Source organism: Orycteropus afer, unplaced genomic scaffold (genome assembly GCF_000298275.1).
Source record: "Orycteropus afer afer isolate SDZICR_OR568_19922 unplaced genomic scaffold, OryAfe1.0 scaffold00339, whole genome shotgun sequence".
NCBI classification, from domain to species: Eukaryota; Metazoa; Chordata; class Mammalia; order Tubulidentata; family Orycteropodidae; genus Orycteropus; species Orycteropus afer.
The window spans coordinates 201126-224117 of NW_006921926.1; the positions used below are offsets into that span (position 1 = coordinate 201126).

General features: G+C 37.1%; 1 protein-coding gene across 1 annotated transcript in view; it reads right to left on the bottom strand.

Annotated features, from left to right (window-relative positions):
- PTPRR (protein tyrosine phosphatase receptor type R) overlaps positions 1-22992 on the bottom strand; it is a 355260-nt gene that overhangs the window by 73329 nt on the left and 258939 nt on the right. Inside the window, 1 exon segment of the mRNA XM_042782488.1 lies at positions 1071-1257. Within this exon segment, the coding sequence (XP_042638422.1) occupies positions 1071-1257 (187 nt within the window).

Genomic DNA, 22992 nt, shown 5'->3' on the forward strand with positions numbered 1-22992 from the left:
ATTGCCAGTTGATTCTGACTCCCAGCAGCCCTATAAGTCAGAGTAGAAGTGCCTGACAGGGTTTCCAAGGCTGTGGTATTACAGTGGTTAAAGCACTGAGGTTCTAATCAGTCAGTGGTTTGAACCCACCAGCCACTTCATAGCAGAAAGTTGTAGCAATCTGCTTACACGAAGATTATAATCTTGGAAACCTATGGAGGCAGTTCTACTCTGTCCTACAGGGTTGCTATGCATGGGAATTGACTCGATGGCATTGGGTTTAATTTTTAAGGAAGCAGACTGCCACATCTTTACATCTTTCTCCCTGTGAAGCAACTGGTGGGTTCCAACCACCAACCTTTTTGTTAATAGCTGAGCACTTAACTACTGTGCTTCCAGGTATCCTTAGGAGCTTCTATATGGCTCCAACGTTTACTCTACCACAGAGTGATCTTTCTAAAACACAAGATGAAGTGCAAACTCCTACAATATATTAAGGCTTGGGTTTCCTTTACATCATATAGACTCAAAATTTGTCACTGCCACCTTAATTTCAATACTCCAGTCAAACTGAACGATTCATTTCCCCAGTGAGAGCTAGGCTATTGCTTCTTCCTGGAATACCTCCTCTCTGCTAGCTAACTTCTGTGCCTGGCCAACTCCTACATACTCAGCTAAAGTTAACTATCACGTCTGAGCATTTACTGGTAGTTGATAAGACTCAGGGTGGATCTAAACCCATTGCACATAATCTTTTTAACTGTAACCATTTATTTACAATAAGCTGCTTTGGGGATAGGGCAGTGTTATTTCAATAGCATCCCTAAACCAAAACTCAGTGCCATCCATTCGATTATGATGCATAGCAATGCTGTATGATAGAGTACTACTGCCTGATAGGGTTCCCAAGGCTGTAAATCTTTACAGAGCAGACTGCCACATCTTTCTCCCATACAGCAGCTGGGAGAAAGAAATTGCCGATCTTTCTGTTAGCAGCCAAGTGCTTAATCACCCTGCAACTAGGATTCTTTCCCTAGTGTCTAATATGTCAAAATATCTACTGAAGAGTAAATAATAAACAGCAGTCTCACCATGAATTCACTTTGGAGTAAATGTGAACTTGCCACGACGTCCTTCAGCTGTGACCTTGTGAGAATTCGGCTGGCTGACTGCAGATACTCCATTGCTACCTTTTCCCGTGGGGTCGGTATAGCCACAAAGGGTTCAACACTTCCCAAACTACTCATGTCCAGGGTAAGAGATACATTGGACCCTCGCCTACATCAGAGAAGAATGATATTAGATTTAAACACTGCACGGATTATTAGTATTATTATTTGTCAATTTAACTTTTTATAAGTTACAGCTTATTGACAGCAATTACAATAATCAACTGTGCAATCCTACACTTAATGCGATTTTCTCATCACTCTTCTCCTTTATTCCCCCTCCCTCCTGTCCCTGGTAACCACTAATAACTTTGGACTCTGTATGTTTGTCTTTTCTTGTCTTTTTATATCAGTGAGGTCATACAGTACTTATCCTTTCATGATTGGCTTTAATGTCTTCAAGCTCCATCCATAATGTAGCATGTATCAAGACTTCATTTCTCCTACTGGCTGAGTAGTATTCCATTGTATGTATGTAAGACATTTTGTTTATTAATTCCTCTGTTGATGGGCATTTTGGTTATTTCCATTTTTTGGCTATTGTCAATAGTGCTGCAGTGAACATTGGTGTACTAGGGTCTTTTTGACCTTCATTTTTAAGTCTTTTGCGTATGTATCTAGGAGTGGAATTGCTGGGTTGTATGGTAATTCTGTTTTTAGTTTTTTAAGGAGCTTCCACACTATTCCACAATGGCTGTACTATTTTGCATTCCCACTAGCAATGAATAAGGGTTCTGATTTCCCCCACATCCTTGCCACCATTTGTTATTTTCTGATTTTTTTTTTTTTTTTTTATCTTAGGCATCTAGTGGGAGTCACCTGGATTATTTCGACTGCACAAATTTCTTTTTCTGTACATGTACACAGTTCAGTGAGAACTTTTATAGAAATAAGGGCCAAATACCTACTATCTTACAGCATCACGGTTGAGTATAGCAACTATTCATAGTTTATTTACAGGAAATAGACTATTTTGTTATTGAGAATAACTCTAAATTGAGAAAATGCATTGAAATTTATTAATGGGTATGCTAGCTGTAGAAATAATAGAATGGCTAATAATATTAATATGAAAAATTTGGGAAAAGTAAACATCACATTTGAATTGAAAAATAAGATGTAACATAAACCAACTTTTATTTATATGTATGCCAAATAATTCAGTATAGAAATCATATAGCCATCTAATGTTTACATAAAATAGTGTACTAGTGATTCTACTGAGCACAGGAAGCTCAGAGAAAAATAATTTCTTCATTTTAGTTAAATTATTGCTTTTGAAACAGAACTTAAAATAAAAACAAATATGTATATTCTATAACTCTCAGTGAGTTCTATGAGATAGTACTAGAAAATACTATCTGTATCTTCTATATCTCATGCATGCATGTATGCATGTGCACATGTCTGTATATATTTATTTAATTCTTTGACAAACTTATAAGGAACCATAGAGATCACATACTCTTAAGCTAAGTTACAATTTATCTTTGCTCTGCAATTTCCCTTTTCTTTTTGGAAGACAAGGTGGGGCTGTTCCAACATATATAGGCACCTTGTTTCCTGGGTAGAAGATGTGAGTGACTCTTACCAGTAACTTTAGTTGTGTGGAGCCAAGAAGTAACTATAGATAACATGAGAGAGACTGAACGTAAAAGTCAAAGTTTATATTGGTAAGAATTGTTCAATTTAAAGAGGCATTAAGTGTATACCAGGAACCAAAATATGGTGTTAAGTGGTTGATGGGCCAAAGAAATGGAAGGCGAGAAACAACAGGTCATAATAAGCTAAGAGTAAACACAGTAAGAATAGACACTGTTGTTGTTGTTGTTATGTGCCATTGAGTCAGACCCGACTCATAGCGACCCCTCCTTGGGTTGCCAAGGCAGTATCACTATGGAAGTAGATTGCCAAACCTTCCTTCTGAGGAGTGGCTGGTGGGTTTGAACCGCCAGCCTTCTGGTTAGCAGTCAAGTGCCTTAGGCACTATGCTACCAGAGCTCCCAGAGTAGACACTAGACCCAGAAAATTATTTCCCTTGAATAGTATTTTACATGCTCATTATGAAGTACAGCATCAGGAAATATACAAGTGGCTAGAGCTTAATTTTAATCAATGGAAAATTATTAGAACACACAAAACAAATCCATTTTAAACAGAAACATACCAGTCCTTTATTCCTATGAATCTGCCTCTGGTTGCAACTTTGGTACCATTCTATCACTTTGGTGTATAGTGTTGTTATTTTTGTTAATTTATAAATGACTTGTAATTGTGGGAGCTCTGGTGGCATAGTGCCTAAGGCATTTGACTGCTAACCAGAAGGAAGGTTGGGCAATCTACTTCCATAGTGATACTGCCTCAGAAATCCAAGGAGGGGTCGCTATGAGTCAGATTCAACTCCATGGCAGTGGTTGTGTTGTGGTTGCGTTTTGCAATTGTAGTTTTAATTCCTGCTTTAACTTGATGGTCATTTAAGTGTTTGAACATTTATTTTCCTTATTAATTAATAGCTATGGTGTATGGAAGTTAGAGAACAGCTTGACTTCTAATGTTTGGAATTTTTTTATTCTTTCTTTAAGAAATAAATTATGATAAATTTTTCTAAATATTTCATAGATGTTTTATTCTGGTAACAAGTTTAATTACTTATGTACTGATTGACACACACATACATATATACATATACACATACACACATATAGAAGCTTCTTGATTATATTATTACATGTTTTTAAAGATATTACAATCTAGCAATTCTTTACTTTTTTCCCCGCTAGCTATCAAAGCCTGAAATATGTATGCGAGTCTTTCACAATAGCTATATTGTCATTTCTCCTTATATTTCTCACAATTTTTGCTTTTCTGCTTTTGTATTATTGGATACAAGAGATCCATAACCATTATATTTTCACTGTATCAAATATTTTATTTACCCTTAGCTTTGTGTTTAGTTTCTCATCAGACTTTTAAAAAGTATTACTATTGCCATCCATATATATATACATATGAGCATGTTCTTGACAACCTTTTTCTCATTCTATTGTTATTTTTAACTATTTTAAATCACTGAGGTCGCATGCTAAATACCCAGTAAAATATCACCTACATGATAGAGGAAGGAGTGTTTGCCTCTCTGCTCTTTTTTGTTTTTATTATTTTGGGTTATTGGTGGGTGACAGGATTCCTATGTTTCTGAGCAGAAGACAAATAATTAAGAAAGAGCAAAGAGTGATCCTTTTTCAGACCAAGAATTTTAATCTATTTTTGTGGGAAATCAGTTTTTAAACTTCCTCAGTCCTGTTCTTCTGACCTTGATATTTGTACACACTCTTTTTTTGATTTTGTGAACAGTTTGCCTATTGGTCTTAGTTTGTAGTGTATTTGTGAAAATCTGGCTTTTACTGATTTCACAGATATTTTAAAAAGGAATGGGAGAGGCTTCCTATGGGATTGCTAATCAGATGCTATTTTTAGCCATTATTCCACTCAGGCAGTTTTTAGCCTCAAACACAAAAGGGTCTGTCCTCTGTCAAGAGACTGATACTACAGTGGTTTAGTAGACAGCAAGTTCTCTCCCATCTGCAGATCAGAGCAGATGTACAAAGGAGGAGGTATTTGAGTTGAGCCTTGAAGGTAGAAGTTCAATAGGTAAATTTAGAGTCTGGAATAAGAAAAGGCATAGCAACAGGAAGTTAGAAGGCATCTTTGAGAAAAGGCATAAAAGCAGTTTTAGCTGGAGTTCAGTTGTGTAAAAAATATATTTTGGAATTGGGGGCAAAGGTTATATTGGAAATATGAGAGAAAAGCAAGAGTTCTAGAAAGTACATTGCTATGAAAAGCCTGCCCAATCCAGAAGAGAGAGAATACAGAACTCTATCTTAAATCAACCTCTATTGTGGCTTCCTACAGCGCACTCTGCCCGAACCTGGGAGATGAAAAGCCTCTGACATCCCATATCTATGTTCCACTTAACGTAGTGAGTAAAGTTTCTAAGGGTTCTCTGCTGAGCTAACAGCCTTGGAAGCATTTCCATGTAAACTGACTTTGTAAGGGAGCAGGGCTTTTGTCTGGCAAGGAAAACAAGAAAGGAAACTAGTATTTATTAAATATCTATTACTTGCTGAATGCTGTTGTCATTTTTTTCCACATATGGTATCCTAAATCCTCAGAGTGCTTGTTTGAGGCATTACTTTCCCTCATTTTACAAGTGAAGAGTTAACTTATTTGAGTAAGTTAAATAGCTTAACTTAAAAAAAAAGAATATACTGCCCAAATTCTTTCAGCTTTGCCACCCAAAATAAACATATGGTGGCAGACTATGGTAGCTTATAGAGTGCTTTGTATGGAGTTGGGAGTCAACTGTTGGGAGGAAGCGTCAAGATTACTGATGTGTAATGTGCTTGCAGTATTCAGGTTGTAAATACGAATTTTATACCCCATAACTGTCTGGGCTCCAATCTTGCCTATTCAATATCCTTCTAGTGGGCCCATGGGCAGGGTATTTAGTCTCCCTGGGTCTCAATTTCCTTCTCTTTTATAAAATGAATAAGTATACTTACCTCAGAGAGATCTTACAAGGGTTAATGAGATAATGTAAGTAAAAAGTAGTTGTTAGTTGCTATGGAGTCAGCCCCTGACTCATGGCGACCCCGTACACAACAGAACTATGATTGGTTGTGGAACAGACTCTTGTGATCTGTCGGATTTTCATTGGCTGATTTTCAGAAGTAGAATGTCAAACTTTTCTTGCTAGTCCATCTTAGTCTAGAAGCTCCACTGAAACTTGTTTAGCATGGTATCGACATTCAAGCCTCCACAGACAGACGGCTGGTGACTGCTCATGAGGTGCATTAACGGGGAATCAAACCTGGCTTTCTGACATGGTGACCATTCTCCCACTGAACCACCACTGTCACTCTTATGGAAAGTTGTGGATGGCTATTATTAAATTAGAGTAAAAATAAATATTCAAAAAGTCCTACCTAACTTTTACCTTCTGTTTCTCTAAATTATCTACTTCAGAAGATCTTTACTAAAAACCTGAAAGTTGTTTTTACTGAGATCAACTTTAATGTTGTGAAATCCTTGGATAGAATCTCACATTTGTCATCAAAGAATGATACATACTACTTGATAACCTATTTGTCTTGAAGTTTCCCTTAATCACTCGCAAATCCATTTCCCTGAATGCTAAACAATGCTAGACCACTTCACCTCAACACCTCAGACAGTGCCACAAAGTTCAATTTTAGAGCTAATCTTTCACAGGTCATTGACCTTACAGAAAGGGCATTTTCCATGTTACAAAATAGGCCTTTTATTTTAAGGACTCTCTTATTTGACTTGTGAAATATTACGGTAGGCTGTCATTAGCTTGGAAACTCTCAACTTTTGTTAATTCTTATTTTAAAAGAACAAACAATATTTAAAATAATTGAAATAGAGTGGAATTAGGAGATCTAATCGGTAGAATTTACTTAAAAACATTTAAATATTTGGACATATTCTTTTAGGCATGTGCATAGAGAGAAGAGATTAAACACACACACACACACACATATTAAAATGTTTATTTTTTAACTATAAAAATTAACTAAAAAACTAAAACTAAAAAAAATCTGGAATATTTGTTGCAAAAAAGTGTTGGGGCAGTGGCATCCAACCTCCTGCCACTTTGTAAGAGAGAAAGAGGACAGAACAATATCAGCAGCCCGAGGCTGCTGCTTCTCAGGCAGAGGTCAGACATGCTGCTGTCCTCCAGCCTTTTTGCCAATTCTGACACCACTGTCCCTCCCATGGCACTCTCTACTCCTCTGCTGGTTTTGATAATGCATTGAAATGGCCACACTGAACTCACAGACAGTACTCACAATTATGGGGTTTATTAGGGAAGTAACAGGTTACAGTTCAGGTTCAGGAACACACTCAGGACACACTTCTTTGATCAGGACATCCTCTCCTCAGCCATGCCCATAGTCCTGCTTCTCTTTGGCCCTTGGCCTCTTGGCCTGGCCTCCACCCTGCTCTATTAAGTATTACAGTGCTCTTTTAGCTCTGCCGATAGGTGCCCTGAGAGGTACCCCACTCCACCAGCAAGCCTCCTGCCAGAAGGCACTCAGCTTTCTCACTCCATGGGCCGGGAAGCCCACTGCACTGTCTCAAGCCAGTCTCTTGGTGCTGCTGCCTCTGCTGCAGCCATCTCTGTCATGGCTGTCTGTCTGCCACCTCAGTGCAGGGACCTCAGATTAAAGTCTGTACTCCTGGCTCTTCTCTTTTGATGGTAGTGACATCCCTCTTTCCACGTCTGGGACAGCTCATTTGTAAGCTTAGCAAGATGACAAAACTGACCAATCCCCGTGTTAGGGTTCCATATACCTTATTTGAAGGTCCTAGCTCCACAAGGGTGTCATGTACCTTATTTACATCATTAGCAAGCTATCCAATCCCCCAGGTGGACCACAACCACCTCAAATTTGCATAGTCCCACCCAGTCATCTGGTGGCAGTCACAAAAACCATGGCTAAAAGAGCTATATTAAGTAATTCAGTGCATCACATCTGTAAAATTTAGAAGTGTTAATAAAATAAAATAAAATCACTCATAATGACATAATCTTCAGTAGCATTTAATTTGACTTTTAAAATTTTGTCATCTGGGCAGTAATTACAGTGATCTATTATTTTAATATTAATTTATTTGATTAGAGATAAGGATAAATGCATTTTTATATGACTATGATTCATTTGTAGATCCTTCTTCTTGAGAATTATCTATTCATGCTCTTTCCCAATTTTTATTTACTTGTTTTGCTGGGCTTGGGTCCTGTAGGGACTAGTCCCCACCACATCTGTGTACTGAGCCACAGGAACCTGGAAGCCCAACTCACCCCTCAGTTCAGGGCCTCCTGGGATGCAGGGACACTTGGATGTAATAGAAAAAGTGGGCTTGGGTGCAAATGGCAGGTCCCTCAAACATAGCCAGGACTCCCCTTTATCCTGCACATTTTTTTTGTTAATTGTGATTTGAAAACAAAGCAAATTCGTTTTTCATTCAACAGTTCATACATTTTGTTTTGTGACATTGATTGCAATACCTACAATGTAAGTTTTCTTCCCAGTTCCTCCCTGTGGTTACCATTTCCCTGTGTCCTTCTTTCCTATGCATTCCTGCCCTCTGAGCTACCTCCTTACACAAAGCCTGCCTTTCTGATCTCCTGTCCTTTCTCAATTTTTATATTCTGATCTCCTGTCCTTTCTCAATTTTTATATTGTGACATTAACTAAAAAAAAAAACAAACTCACTGCCGAGTCGAATCCGACTCATGGTGACCCATCCTTGGGTTTCTGATGTGGTATCACTACGGAAGTAATTCTTATTTTGTCTAATCTTCCTTCTGAGGAGTGGCTGGTGGGTTTGAACCTCCCGCCTTTTGATTAACAGTCAGGTGCCTTAGACACTACTCCACCAGAACTCCTATTGTGACATTAATGCATTTATTATTGACTCTTACCTTGTCACGTGGGGTTACCATGAGTCAGAATTGGTGCAACAGCACCCTGCAACAACATTATGATATGTGTATGTGAGATATTATTTCTCAGTCATCTCTGTTGCTAATATACAATTTATTGTTGTCTAAGGGTGTTTTTTTTTTTTTAATTTTTTCAGAACTTTCATTTATATGCAGCCAAACATATTAATCTTTTCCCTTATGGTTTCTTACATGGCTTTAACAATGGAAGTTCTCTCTAAAGTTTAGATTTTTAAAGTTAATCATTTAATCTATTTGCAAGTTATTTTGAATTATGGTAAAAGTGAGAGTTACCTTTTATCCTTCCCCCCCATAAGCTTTTCAATATTTCTAACACAATTTACTGAACAGTCTAGGGAAGAGATGTGCTTTATAAATATAGGAATATTAGAAATACTAGGTTTAACTAGGTATCCCTGAAGAGTGATCTAATAAAGGAGAAAATAATTTACTAAACTAATAGAATATGAATTTGTTCCACAGCATCCATAAACTAAAAAATGCTATAAAGTGAGGATAGAAACAGAAAAACGTTTCAAAAACAAAACAAATGTAAGAAATTAGAAGAAAATTCAAATTTAGGCACAGGAAACAAAGTCTAAAGGATTTAGAGGGAAAAAAATAGTACACATGAATAATAAAAGGAGATCTGGCCTTTTAACAAAAGCCAAGGGTGGAAAACTAAGAATGCACACTTTTATTGAAAGCTTTGCTTCTATTTTGTCGTGTTAACTGTGGACAAAGTGCTTAGTCTGTTTTGTGCCTCATGATTGCTGTTGGACAAAAGGAACATAATAAAAAGCTTTATCAAGCTCCCACTGCAGCACAAATTATTATTTATGCCAAAAAATAAATAAGAGGGAGGAAATTCAAAAGATACCAATGCAAACAATTGAAGGAAAAGGCAAATTCTAAAGAAAGGTAAAAGGAATGTAATAAACAGCATACTAATTACAATTAGCTTAAAAGGAAAACATGTATAAATATTATGGGCCAGGGCCACACATCCATTTCAGCAAGAGAATGTAAACAACTCTTTGTTGAAATGGTTTAATGTGCAGCATTTTCCCTAATGACCAAGACGTAGACAGAAAACACTGCTGGAAATGTAAGAGCACTGCAACTGAGTATCAGACTAGCTCAGAAAACAGGCTACTATCTGCTCAGTAGTTGGGGCTGTAAATTGGAATTTAGAAGCAGGATTCAGGTGGAAGGGGCTACAGTTTGCAGCATTGTGTCCATGAGTTTTATCTAATTCTCAGACATAGCTCTTCTTTTGGCATCATGTTGGTCCCGGGCACAGTGAGACTTCAAGTTCAGTGCTTCATTTAGTACCCAACAAAGAACGGGAATAAGCGTAAGAAAGCAAAGTGAAACAAATGACCATTTTGCCTGTAGTCCAGGAAGATGTACTTTTTAAACTATTAGATTAGGAAATTACATTTCAATGGGAAATGGTGGCAGCTGCTGATCTTGAAACACTTGAAATAGGAGCAGAAAAACATGTAATTTAAAGATTGTAAGAAGAATTTAGTGCAGACTGAAAGCAAACAGAATTGACCTTTGAGAGCTTTTCCAATCTATTTCTTATTTTTGTTCTGAAAAAGCATACCTAATTTGTCCAGTAACTGTCTTTATTAATATACATATCCAATCCTACACATAAGGAACTCTGGTGGTGTAGTGCCTAAGGCATCTGACTGCTAACCAAAAGGTTGGTGGTTCACAGTCACCAGCCACTCCATGGCAGGAAGACTGGGCAATCTATTTCCATTAAGATTTACTGCCTTGGAAACTCAAAGGGGGTCACTATGAGTTGGAATCGACTCAATGGCAGTGAGTTTGTTTGTTTGTTTTTAATCCTACATGTTGAGAAGGAAAACTTTAATATTGATGTTCTCTGTGGCTCTGAAATAGTGTGCATCTGAGACCTGCAGTCCTGTCTTCCGTACATATCTTATTATCTAGTGATCACCAACCTGACAATTTCAGCTTGACTGTAAAAGGTGAGCTCAAATCCTCCTACCCGCAACTTGATTTCTCTTACTTAATTTTGCTCATTCAATTTGTCCACGTGTTTAGTTTCCTAGGAGACCTCTAACTGAAAAAATAAAAATAAAAAAACAATTTCTTACTCATTTGAATAACACAGGGAAAAAAAAGTGGTAAAATCAGTGGTGAGAGTCCTTTCCTATGTGTGGTTTGACCACTTCCACAGTTCTTTGAAACTCAAGATCTTAGGACTTTTAAGTTCCAAGGTCATAACTAATGGTATTCTGTTTGTCGCTATCTTTTTACCTTCAAATAAATTATATATAATGTTAGCCTCCTCCTGCAAACACTTGGCATATGAGAGGCTAAATATATATTCCTAGGAAATATATATATATATATATATATATAGGAAGGTAAAATTGTGACATAAATGCAAAGTGTTACTAATTTCTAGAAGCTGAAATAAATGCATAGGTACTGTGACTATCTGTAGTAAATTTCCCTTGCAGGGAAGAAATGGTAATAAGTATAAAAGATACAAGGCATGGGCTCAGGAAGATGATAAATGAATTTTACTCTAAAGTGAAAAGAAAATCTTATAATGTAGAGAACATTTTGTTGTACAACAAGACTCATTTTCCTACCTGGAAGCACCAAAGTGCCTCTTTTAGCTAGAATGTTGCTCTCATTTTTAGCGATTATATAAAAGTTTTTGAATTCATACAATGATATCTGACCTTTTATGTGCGTACAGGATAAGGCAAAATTTACTACACCCTTATTTTATTATTTTAAAAAATATAAGTTAAAGCAATCACTTAAAAATAAACACAAACTGAACTTGTTACATTGTTATTTAATCAGTGACCTTGGAATCATAGTTTAAATTACTGCTCTGCACTTCACTTAAAATTCTTTGGGCTTCAGAGTCCTTAATCTGCAAATAAGGATAATAATAAAGCTCAGAGGATTGATCTACATTGAAAAAGAAAAAAAAAAAAATGTGCATGTTTTCAGCTTTGTATCTATATAATACACATACATGAATGGTCATGATAATTAAAAATAACCATGTGGTAATTCTTACCCCTGACTTCCAGTTAGCAGCCCAGTACTTAACCACTTCGCCACCAGGGCTCCTTGTAGTAATTAACAGCTACTGCTAACTGAAAGGTTGATGATTCGAATTCACCCAGAGACACCTTGGAAGACGGGCCTGGTGATCTGCTTCCGAAAGGTCACAGCCTTGAAAACCCTATGAGCAGTTCTACTCTGCTCACAAGGCGGTGCTTGCTCCACGGCAACTAACAGCAACAACGTCGTGCCTAAGGCACTTGACTGCTAACTAGAAGGCTAGCGGTTCAAATCCACCAGCCCCTCCTCGGAAGGAAAGTTGGGTAATCTACTTTCGTAGTGATACAGCCTTGGAAACCTAAGGAGGGGTTGCTATGAATTGGATCAGACTCAATGGCAAGTAACAACAACAATAACTATGCATACTGGAACTCCGGTAGTGCTCTGCTGCTAACCACCAAAAGGCCTGTGATTCGAACCCACCAGCCATTCTGCAGGAGAAAGACATGGCAGTTGGCATCCATACAGATTGTTGTTGTTAGGTGCCATCGAGTCATCTTCCACTCATAGTGACACACATGAACACCGCCCGGTCCTGCGCCAGCTCCATGAACCTTGCTATACTTGAGCCCATCGCCACTGTCATTGTGTCAATCCATCTCATTGAGGGCCTGCCCCTCTTTTGTTGACCCTCCACCTTACCAAGCATGACATCTTTCTCCAGAGAATGGTCCCTTCTGACAACATGACCAAAGTATGTGAGACAAAGTCTGGCCATTCTTGCTTCCAAGGAGCATTTTGGCTGGGCTCCTCCAGGACAGATTTGTTAGTTCTTTTAGCAGTCCATTGCACTTTCAACATTCTTCACCAGCAGCACAACTCAGAAGCATCAACTCTTCTTCGGTCTTGCTTATTCATTGTACAACCTTGGAAACTCTGTGGGGCACTACTACTTGGTCCTATAGTATCCTGATGAGTCGGAACTGAATTGAAGGCAACAAGTTTGTTTTTTTAATTGTCTATGCATATCTGACTGTGTGGGAGCTACATGTACAGACAGTGATAACTATTGGAAAGAGGCATGGTTGGGAAAGTGATTAAGAGTCAATAACAGCATTACACATGCAAAGTCAGGAATCACTTAATTTGAGTTTTTTTTTTTTTTTTTTCCCACATCTTAAGCCCAATATGCTTAAAATTAATAACATTTTTTCTAATTCAAAAATAGTACATATTCATTGCAGAAAAGTAAAAATATAGCTAACAAGAAGAAAGAAAAATTTCTTGAGTATCAACATGCAAAGTAACTGCTAATAACATTTTTGTATAAATCTTTCAAGTTTTTAGATGTAGACACATGCATTATGACATCTAGCTTTTTACTCCTTGTATGACTTGCCTTCAATAAACTTAAATACATCACGAATGACTTCTCATGTGCTCATTTCTTTAAACAGTATTTTCAAACACTATATAATAATCTGTACCTTGACCAGGAGGCTGTCATTCGAACAGAACAAGGGGACACTACATGGTTTAAAATCAAGAAGGGAGTGCGTCAGGGTTGTATCCTTTCTCCACACTTATTCAATCTATATGCTGAGCAAATAATCCGAGAAGCTGGACTATATGAAGAAAAACGTGGTATCAGGATTGGAGGAAGAATCATTAACAACCTGAGATATGCAGACAATACAACTTTGCTTGCTGAAAGTGAGGATGACTTAAGGCACCTACTGATGAAGGTTGAAGAATACAGTCTGCAGTGTGGATTATGTCTCAATAGAAAGAAAATAAAAATCCTCACAACTGGACCAATGAGCAGCATCACAATAAATGGAGAGAAGATTGAGGTTGTCAAAGAATTCACGTTGCTTGGTTCTACAATTGATGCCAATGGAAGCAGCAGTCAGGACATTAGACGACATGTAGCTTTGGGAAAGTCAACTGTGAAGGAACTGTATCAAGTGCTAAGGAGCAAGGATATCTCCTTGAGGACTAAGGTGCACCTGACACAAGCCATGATATTTCCAATTGCCTCATATGCATGTGAGAGCTGGACAATGAATAGGGAAGACCGAAGAAGAGTTGATGCTTTTGAGTTGTGGTGCTGGTGAAGAATGCTGAAAGTACCATGGACTGCTAAAAGAACTAACAGATCTGTCCTGGAGGAAGTACAGCCAGAATGCTCCTTGGAAGCAAGAATGGCCAGACTTCTCTCACCTATTTTGGTCATGTTGTGAGAAGGGACCATTCCCTGGAGAAGGATGTCATGCTTGGTAGGGTGGAGGGTCGACGAAAGAGGGGGAGGCCTTCAACGAGATGGATTGACACGGTGGCTGCAATGATGGGCTCAAGTATAGCAGGGATTGTGGGGCTGGCGCGGGATCGGGCAGTGATTCGTTCTGCTGTGCATGGGGTAGCTATGAGTTGGAAACAACTCGACGGCACTTAACAACAACAACAACAACATATAATATTCCATTGTATGGATGAACCTTAGTTTATTTAGCCAATACCTTATTTTTGAACATCAGGCTATTTTCAATTTTTCACCAATATAAAAATCATCCTTGTGCCTAAATATTTGTGCATCGTCATGATTGTTTTTAGGCCAAGGAATTAAAAAAAAAAAACAAAAAAACCTAACTAAAACTCTGTATTTGGACACATGGGGTGTGGAGGAGGTGTGAAGACTGACTCAAGGTAATTTTCTTTGACTTAGCTCAGACTCTCTTCATCTTTGGCTCAGACCTTCACAATATTTCTATAAGCATGTCTTTCCAACTCTAAAATCTAGTTCAGTATATTTTCTTCCAAATTTCACCATAATAATGTCTTAACACTGAACATGTGATAATAAAAACCACAAGTAACTGCTCTTTGATTATGGGAAAAATCCCAAAACCTAAAATGCTTTCTGATCTGTTCCTTGAGTATTTCATCAGCCTCATCTGTCACATCCTCATCCAGAGTTGTGCTCCGGGCCGACCCATCAACTCATACTCTGTTCGCTATACCTAAAATGAATGTGCTCCAACTCCTCCTTTAAAATCCTCAAATGTTAAGGGCTCTTTCCTCTGAAATCTTGGTTTTTTCCACTGTGTCTCCAGCATATCAAATATACATGATTCATCCCAAAGTGTGAACTCCTTGAATACAAATACTTTGACATTAATCCTTTCTCTCTCTTCAACTCTGAGCACCTGGAACACAACACTTTTGTTGATTATACAGGTGAATGGCTGCAAATGAATTTGTTAGGGTAACACTAAGTGTAATTACTGTGCTCTGTTTTCCAGCCTTCTGAAAGCAGGTGAATTGGGGGATCATGTTAGATAGAAGTTTGAAAATTTAGACTAGAGAAGCCATGCTAATCTAGGTACAATAAATGTTACTATCTGAGTAACATATCTGAAAAGAATCCAGAATCAGTATTGGAGGAAGACTCATTGACAGCCTGTGATATACACATGACACAACCTTGCATGCTGAAAGGGAAGAGGACTTGAAGCACTCACTGATGAAGATCAAAGACTATAGCCTTCATCACACGTCTACATAAAGAAAACAAATATCTTCACAACGGTACCAATAAACAACACCATGATAACTGGAGAAAAGATTGAAGTTGTCAGGAATTTCATTTTACTTGAATCCACAATCAACACTCGTGGAAGTAGCAGTCAGGACATCAAAAGACGTATTGCCTTGGGCAAATCTACTGCAAAAAAAACACCTCTTTACAGTGTTTAAAAGCAAAGATTTCACTTTGAGTACAAAGGTGCGCCTGACCCAAGCCATGGTGTTTTCAATTGCCTCACATGTATGCAAAAGCAGGATAATGAATAAGGAAGACCAAAAAGATTTGATGCATTTGATTATGGTATTGACAAAGAATATTGAACACCATGGATTGTCAGAAGAGTAAAATCTATCATGGGGGAAGTGCAGCCAGGATGCTTCTTGTCTTACTTACTTTGGACAAGTTCTCGGGAGAGATCAGTCTCTAGAGAAGGCATCATGCTTTGTAAAGTAGAGGGTGAGCAAAAGAGAAGATGACCCTCAAGGAGCTGGAGTGACACAGTGACTGCAACAATGGGCTCAAAAAAGCAAGGATTGTGAGGACGGGGCAGGACTGGACAGTGTGTTGTTCTGTTGTACATAGGGTCGTTTTAAGTTGAAACTGACTTGACAGCACCTAACAACAACAACAACACCTGAGTTTTGTTTAAATATCACCCAAATGTAAGTATTAACATTTTAAAATCTATGGTGATTTAATTCATGAATAAGAAAAAAAAATAGTCTTGTTTTGTAACCAAGTATGATTAATTCTTTTTCCTTTTTTGGTATTTGGTATTGTTTTGACTGTCACTCATGGTGAGGAGGCTGTTTCCCTTTTAACAAAGGAACAAAATGGTGATAGCTCTAATTTTAGTTCTCAAGAAAAAGATGATGCTGAAGAAACAGTAATAAGTCACAATGAATAAACCATTCTTTCTGAAATGAGGTGGTTTTTTTTTTTCCCCATTTCAGAACACATACACACACAGTTGGATATTTTCTAAGTAGCCCAATATAATTAGTAACTCCCTGCCTCTTCAAATAATCAATTACTAAAGAACTCTTTCAATGCTGAATGTTACAAGTAAATTAAATATATTCATTTACTTTCAAGACCAGAAATTACATAGATGATTGCAATGATCCACAGAGCTCAACTAAAAATGTGAATCATCTGAAAATATACAACCACTCATACTCTTCAGTTTTTTTTTTCTTTTTTACAGCATCTGTTTATGTAGCCCAAGTTTCTTAAATCAAGTCCTGTAATCCTTAGGAAAACCTAACCTTAGGAAAACCTTTTAGTTTAAGACTGCTTTTTGTCTTAAGGGACAATGAAAGCACTATTTTATACCTCCATAATACAGTGTGAAATGTAGCTATGAAGTAATACAACTGTTATTTATAAATACACGAGTAAGAAGATGTAACTGTAAAACGATAGTAGAAATTACTGTGGGTATTTTTCCCACTTACTGTTGTTGTTGTTGTTATGTGCCGTGGAGTCGGACCCAACTCTTAGTGACCCCTCCTTGGGTTTCCAAGGCGATACCACTACAGAAGTCGATTGCCCAGCCTCCCTTCCGAGGAATGGCTGGTGGGTTTGAACAGCCAGCCTTCTGGTTAGCAGTCAAGTGCCTTAGGCACTACGCTACCAGAGCTGTAGCTAGGGTGAATGTTGATATTGCATCTTGGGAATTAATCATGGAAAGGAGAAATTTTTGACTACTTGGAGGATTCTCCTCAGAAGCATCAACCTGTAAGTTTTTTCCTTCCTAAAAAGTCAGACAGGTTGGTAAATGTCATCCTACTGCCCCTGTACAGATTATCAGGTATTGTGTGGCTGACTATCTACAGTGTATATTTATGTCAGAGTAAACATACACTTTTGAGATCCTTGCATGAATGCAACTGTGTTGTCATAAATGGGAACAGAACAAGAGCTATAGACATATGACTGAACAACACTTTGTTCCTTAAATTTGGAACTTTGTACAATTGCAGACATTCTGTAATTAGAATCTCAGCCATGCCACTAGATAGTAGCCAGCCAGATTCGGATCTCTATGTAACAAGTTGAAGGCAAGACTTAGATAAGGGTAAATAAATGGTACTGAACCAAATGACAAAATCTCAGACAAGTACTAGAGATTTTTACCTAATTAAATGTTTTAGTTATACCGTAAGAAGAAGATGACTTATAATAATGGATGGATAAGACTGAAGCTAATTCCAAAAGATGTTTGGAAACACGGCCTGTATTTGTTTGGATTTATCATCTGATATGTGTTCAGATCTGACATGGCTCACAAAGTTGTCATTTCTCAAGACCTTTTTTGGCAATCTTCTGTATTTAGGCTGTTAATGACCCACAGAAAATAATTCAGCTTCATAATTTTCAAATCCAAAATCATTTGTCACCAAACTAGTTCTATTCAGATTGATCAGCTAATTCCCCAGGTAGGACTCCAATGAATATTTTACTATTGCCAAAATTCAAATCCACCTCAAAGGAAGAAAAGAACTTCTGGAATAGAAAGTAAAGACTCCTCAAAATCTGATCTTCTATAAGAGTAATGATAACATGCCAAAAAAAAAAAAAAAAGCCAACATCAGCATTCCCACTAGAAAATAATCACAGGCTTAATATAAAGAGCATTTATTTAAGACAAACAGCCTGAGTCTTGGCAAGAACTTTGTGTTGTTTTAAGTTGCCCTATTTCCATCTTAAGGAACCTTGGCAGTAAAATATTAAACACACTTGGCTGCTAACCAAAAGGTTGGCAGTTTGAACAAACCAGGCACTCCACGGGAGAAAGACCTGGTTATCTGCTTCTATAAAGATTATAACCTAGGAAATTTATGTTCTATTCTGTCACATAGGTCACTATGAGTCACGTTCGCACTAAAGGCACAAAACACATTTCCATCTTAGGCATTTGATACAGGAAGTAAATATCTAAGTCATTAACAAGGTCACATCAACGTCTACCTTTATATAAAATTAACTCAGTCAAAATTTTAAAAATTCATTGTCTCCAGAATTTCCCCAAATGTTTATCCAAGAACAGTAATTTATTTAAATAGATATTCCTGTGTTTGTTCAAAAGTGTAACACCCAGAAATCCAGTCAGAGGCTTTGGTCAGTTGGAGAATAAAGCTTCATGTCTGTTGCCCTCAAAATGTCACTGGCCTTTCACCTTGGAATATCAGAATAGGGAGTTGCTTCCTTTTGGCTGTTGAAGAGTCAATGACTTTTCTGGGTTGCCCTGTGGCTGTGAATTGTATTTAAAGAACCGTCACTCTTCAGGTGGAAGGAAAACACCAATTACCTGGAAGAGTTGTAAGAGCGATAAATGAAGAGAGGGACACTTCATTTGAATTCCATGCTCAGGTTCTTGCCAAAGTAAATACACAATCGTATTATCAGTGAAGCTTAGTACAAGGATAGATATTTAAATATAAATTATTGAACACAGTTGCCAATAGTTAAAATAAGCTTTTCCCCTCTACTAACTGGGATTTGTTGATTTGATGCCAGTTATAATAATGCTTTTTTTTTTTTTTTCCCCTGTCTTCTCTTACCCATTCCCAGATGGAATAATTACAAGATAGCCATTAAAATCAAATAGCCATTCACCCAAGTCAAGGTATCATGTGTACCAGATAAAGTAGAGAATTCTTACTCCGGATACTGTTTTTTTTTTTTTTAATTTAATCTATATTATGTCCAAAGAGCAGATGGACTGGTTAAAAAATAAATATTTCTGGAATATAAAACGTCACACACATTTTAAGAGTGAACTGAAATTTGTCATGTAAAGGACACTTTTCTACTTGCTGTAGGAAATATATCCCTTTGCTCTTCCCAAAATAAAAACTTTCTAAATTAGCATGCTTCATCCAAATCAAAGGAAATGAAAAAGTGCCGGAAGCAGTGTCTGACTAATTTTCTAGAAACAGACAGCAATTTGACGTAAAATTAGAGTTATATAAATCTTTCTTAAGACAGTTCACAAACCATAAAATTCCTATTTTTAAATAGTATAATATACACATTTATATTTAATAAATATAATATATATATGTATATATTGTAAGGTTATGCAGCCATCACCACTATCTAATTCCAGCATACTTTCATGTCTCCAAAAAGACACTCTGCAGCATTAAAGTCCCTCACCATTTCTCCTCCCCCACCCCTGGAAACCCTAATCTACTTTTTATCTCTATATATTTGCCTTTTCTGGAATTTCATATAAATAGGATCATACAATATGTGGCCTTTTGTGTCTGACTTCTTCACTTAGCATAATATTTTCAACGTTCATCCGTGTATCAATATGTCATTTCTTTTTATGGCTGATTAACATTCCATTCATGGAATAATAATAAAAAATACATTTTGTTTATCCATATATCAGTTGATGGATATTTGGGGATGTTTCCACTTTTTTGGCTATTGTTAGTAATACTATCATCAATATTCATGTGTAAGTTTTTGTGTGGACATATATCTTAATTTCTCTTGGTTATATATTTAGTGGTGAAATTGCTGGGTTACATGGTAACTCTATATTTGACTTTTTGAAGCACTGTCAAATTTTCCAAAGTGGCTACATCATTTTACATCCTTACCAGCAACGTATGAAGCTTCCGATTTCTCCATGCCCTCACCAACACCTGTTATTGTCTGCTTTTTTGATTCTAGTCATCCTAGTAGTTGCAAAGTTGGTATCTCATTGTGGTTTTGATTGCATTTTTCTAATGATGTTGAGCATCTTTTCATCTGCTTATTGGCTTTTATATCTTCTAGTGGAAATAGCTATTCAAATCCTTTGGCCATTTTTCATTGGATTTTCTTTCTTTTTTTTTTTTTTTGCTGAATTAGAAATTTCTTTTTCACATATTCTTAATATAAGTTCTTTATCAGACATATGATTTCATGATTTGCAAATATATATATATATATATATTTCCATTCTGTGGTTTGTTTTTTAACTTTCATGATGGTGTTCTTTGATGCACAGACCTTTTTAAATTTTGATGAAATCCAACTGGTGGCACAGTGCCTAAGGCGTTTAACTGCTAACCAGAAGGCTGGTAGTTCAAACCCACCAGCCACTCTGTGGACGAAAGATGGGGCAATCTACTTCTATAAAGATTTACTGCCTGGGAAACTCAATGGGGGTCACTATGAGTCAGAATTGACTCAAAGGCAGTGAGTTAGGTTTTGGTTTTTGTTATGTATATATATAAACTCACTGCTTTGAAATCAATTTCGACTCATAGCGACCCCTCCTTGGATTTCCGAGGTGGTATCTCTACAGAAGTAGATTGCCCAGTCTTCATTCTGAGGAGTGGCTGGTGGGTTTGAACTGCCAGCCTTCTGGTTAGCAGTCAAATATATATATATATATATATATATATATATATATATATATATATATATAGGAGCTCTGGTAGCATAGTGCCTAAGGCACTTGACTGCTAACCAGAAGGCTGGCGGTTCAAACCCACCAGCCACTCCTCGGAAGGAAGGTTGGGCAATCCTACTTCCGTAGTGATACTGCCTCGGAAACCCAAGGAGGGGTCGCTATGAGTCGAGGCCGACTCGACGGCAAATAACAACATAACAACAATATATATATATATATATATTCCCTTTTGGTGCCTGGGCTTTTGGTTTCATATCTAAGAAATCATTACTTAATCCAAGATCATGGAAATTATTTTCCTGAACATTTATAGTTTTAACTCTCACATATAGGTCTTTAAGGAGCTTTCATGGTGTAATGGTTAAGGCATTTGGCTGCTAACCCAAATGTTTGTCATTCAAACCTACCAACTGCTCCATGGAAGACAGATGAGACAGTCTGCTTCCATAAAGATTTACAGCCTTGGCAACTCAATGGGATCCTTAATGCGTCAGAATCAACTTGATGGCAGTGAGTTTGGGTTTTGGTTTATTTAAGTCTTTAATCTAGAAAGGCAGAAAGATACATACTATGGGGAATCACTTATATAGAGTTCATGCAAAATCATAGTAAGTATTGTTTGTTGATACATCAAGTTGCAAGTTATTCTTACTGACCAAGTAACAGTATAAAAGTATTCATGGGCATGATATACACAAAATTTAGGATAGTGATTGCCTTTGAGAGGAAAAGGGAAATTAGTTAAGAGCAACCAGGCTTTCAGTTGTATTTATGTTTTATTAATTAAGCTAGATGGTGATAGCATGGCTATTCCTTACATAATTCTCTGCATGTGTGAATGGAATATATCATCATGAAAGAAGTCAGAATGATATCAAGAATCATATGCATGATGTTAACCTGTCTCCATTGTCTCCACAGCACAGGTTGAAGTGTACTTTGGCACAGTTTTGCTATTTTGAAGTAAATAGCCAAATATATTGTCTTGGTCTTACTGTCTGTGTCTGCCTACATTATTATTCAAATAATGTGTTTAGTGTTACAATGCCACTTCATTTTATGTTAAATAGATGTATCGAGGCTATAAATTACTTTTAATGCTAGTAAAGCAATGATTTAATTTTTAAAAGTTAATTAACCTAAGTTTTTATTTGTTATTATAAAAGTAATGCACACTTATGTTAAAGTTTTTAAATAGCACAGACCAAAAAAAAAAAAAAAAAAAATTAAAAACTAAACTCATTTTCATTGACTCAATTCTGACTCATGTTGTTGTTGTTGTTATGTGCTGTTGAGTCATACCTGACTCATAGCGACCCCTCCTTGGGTTTCCGAGGCAGTATCACTACAGAAGTAGGATTGCCCAACCTTCCTTCCGAGGAGTGGCTGGTGGGTTTGAACCGCCAGCCATCTGGTTAGCAGGCAAGTGTCTTAGCCACTATGCTACCAGAGCTCCTCTGACTCATAGTGACCCCTATTGTATTTCCAAGGCTGTAAATCTTTATAGAAGCAGATTGACTCATCTTTCTTCCATGGAGTGGCTGGTGGGTTTGAACCACTGACCTTCTGGTTAGCAGCCAAATGCCTTAACCACTACACCACCAGAACTACTAAAGAGCACAGAAAGCAAGTGAAAAAGAAAGGTTTCTTCCCCTTGTTGTAGTTGTTAGTAAATGCCATCAGATCAATTCTGACTAATAATTATTCTATATGACACAGTAGAACTGCGCCACAAGGTTTCCTAGACTGAAATCTCTGCAGGGGTAGACTGCCAGATCTTTTCTTGCATGGCACTGCTGGCTGGGTTCCAACTGCCAACCTTTTGCTTAACAGCAGAGTGCTTAACCATTGCACCACCAGAGCTTCTTCCTTCCCTCTTATTTCCTCCCATTTCCTGATTTTTTTATTCTAATTTTCAGAGCTGAGCACTGGCCATATTCTTCTGAACTCTTCCAGAAACTATCTACTCATTTACACAGAGAAACGTGTATGGTTTTAAATATAAATTGGATCGTAAAGTTTCATATAGTTCTGCAACTATTCCCCCCTCACTTTATATCTTAGAGGATTTGTCTCATCAGTACATGTAGTGTCACAATGTAGATTTCATGAATAACAAGTATATAATAATATATATAAATATCTATTAATAGATATTTGTTTTCAATTCCTTTTGCTGATAGAAACAATGCTATAGTGGACAATTTAGTATTATATTGACTTATTCATGCAAATA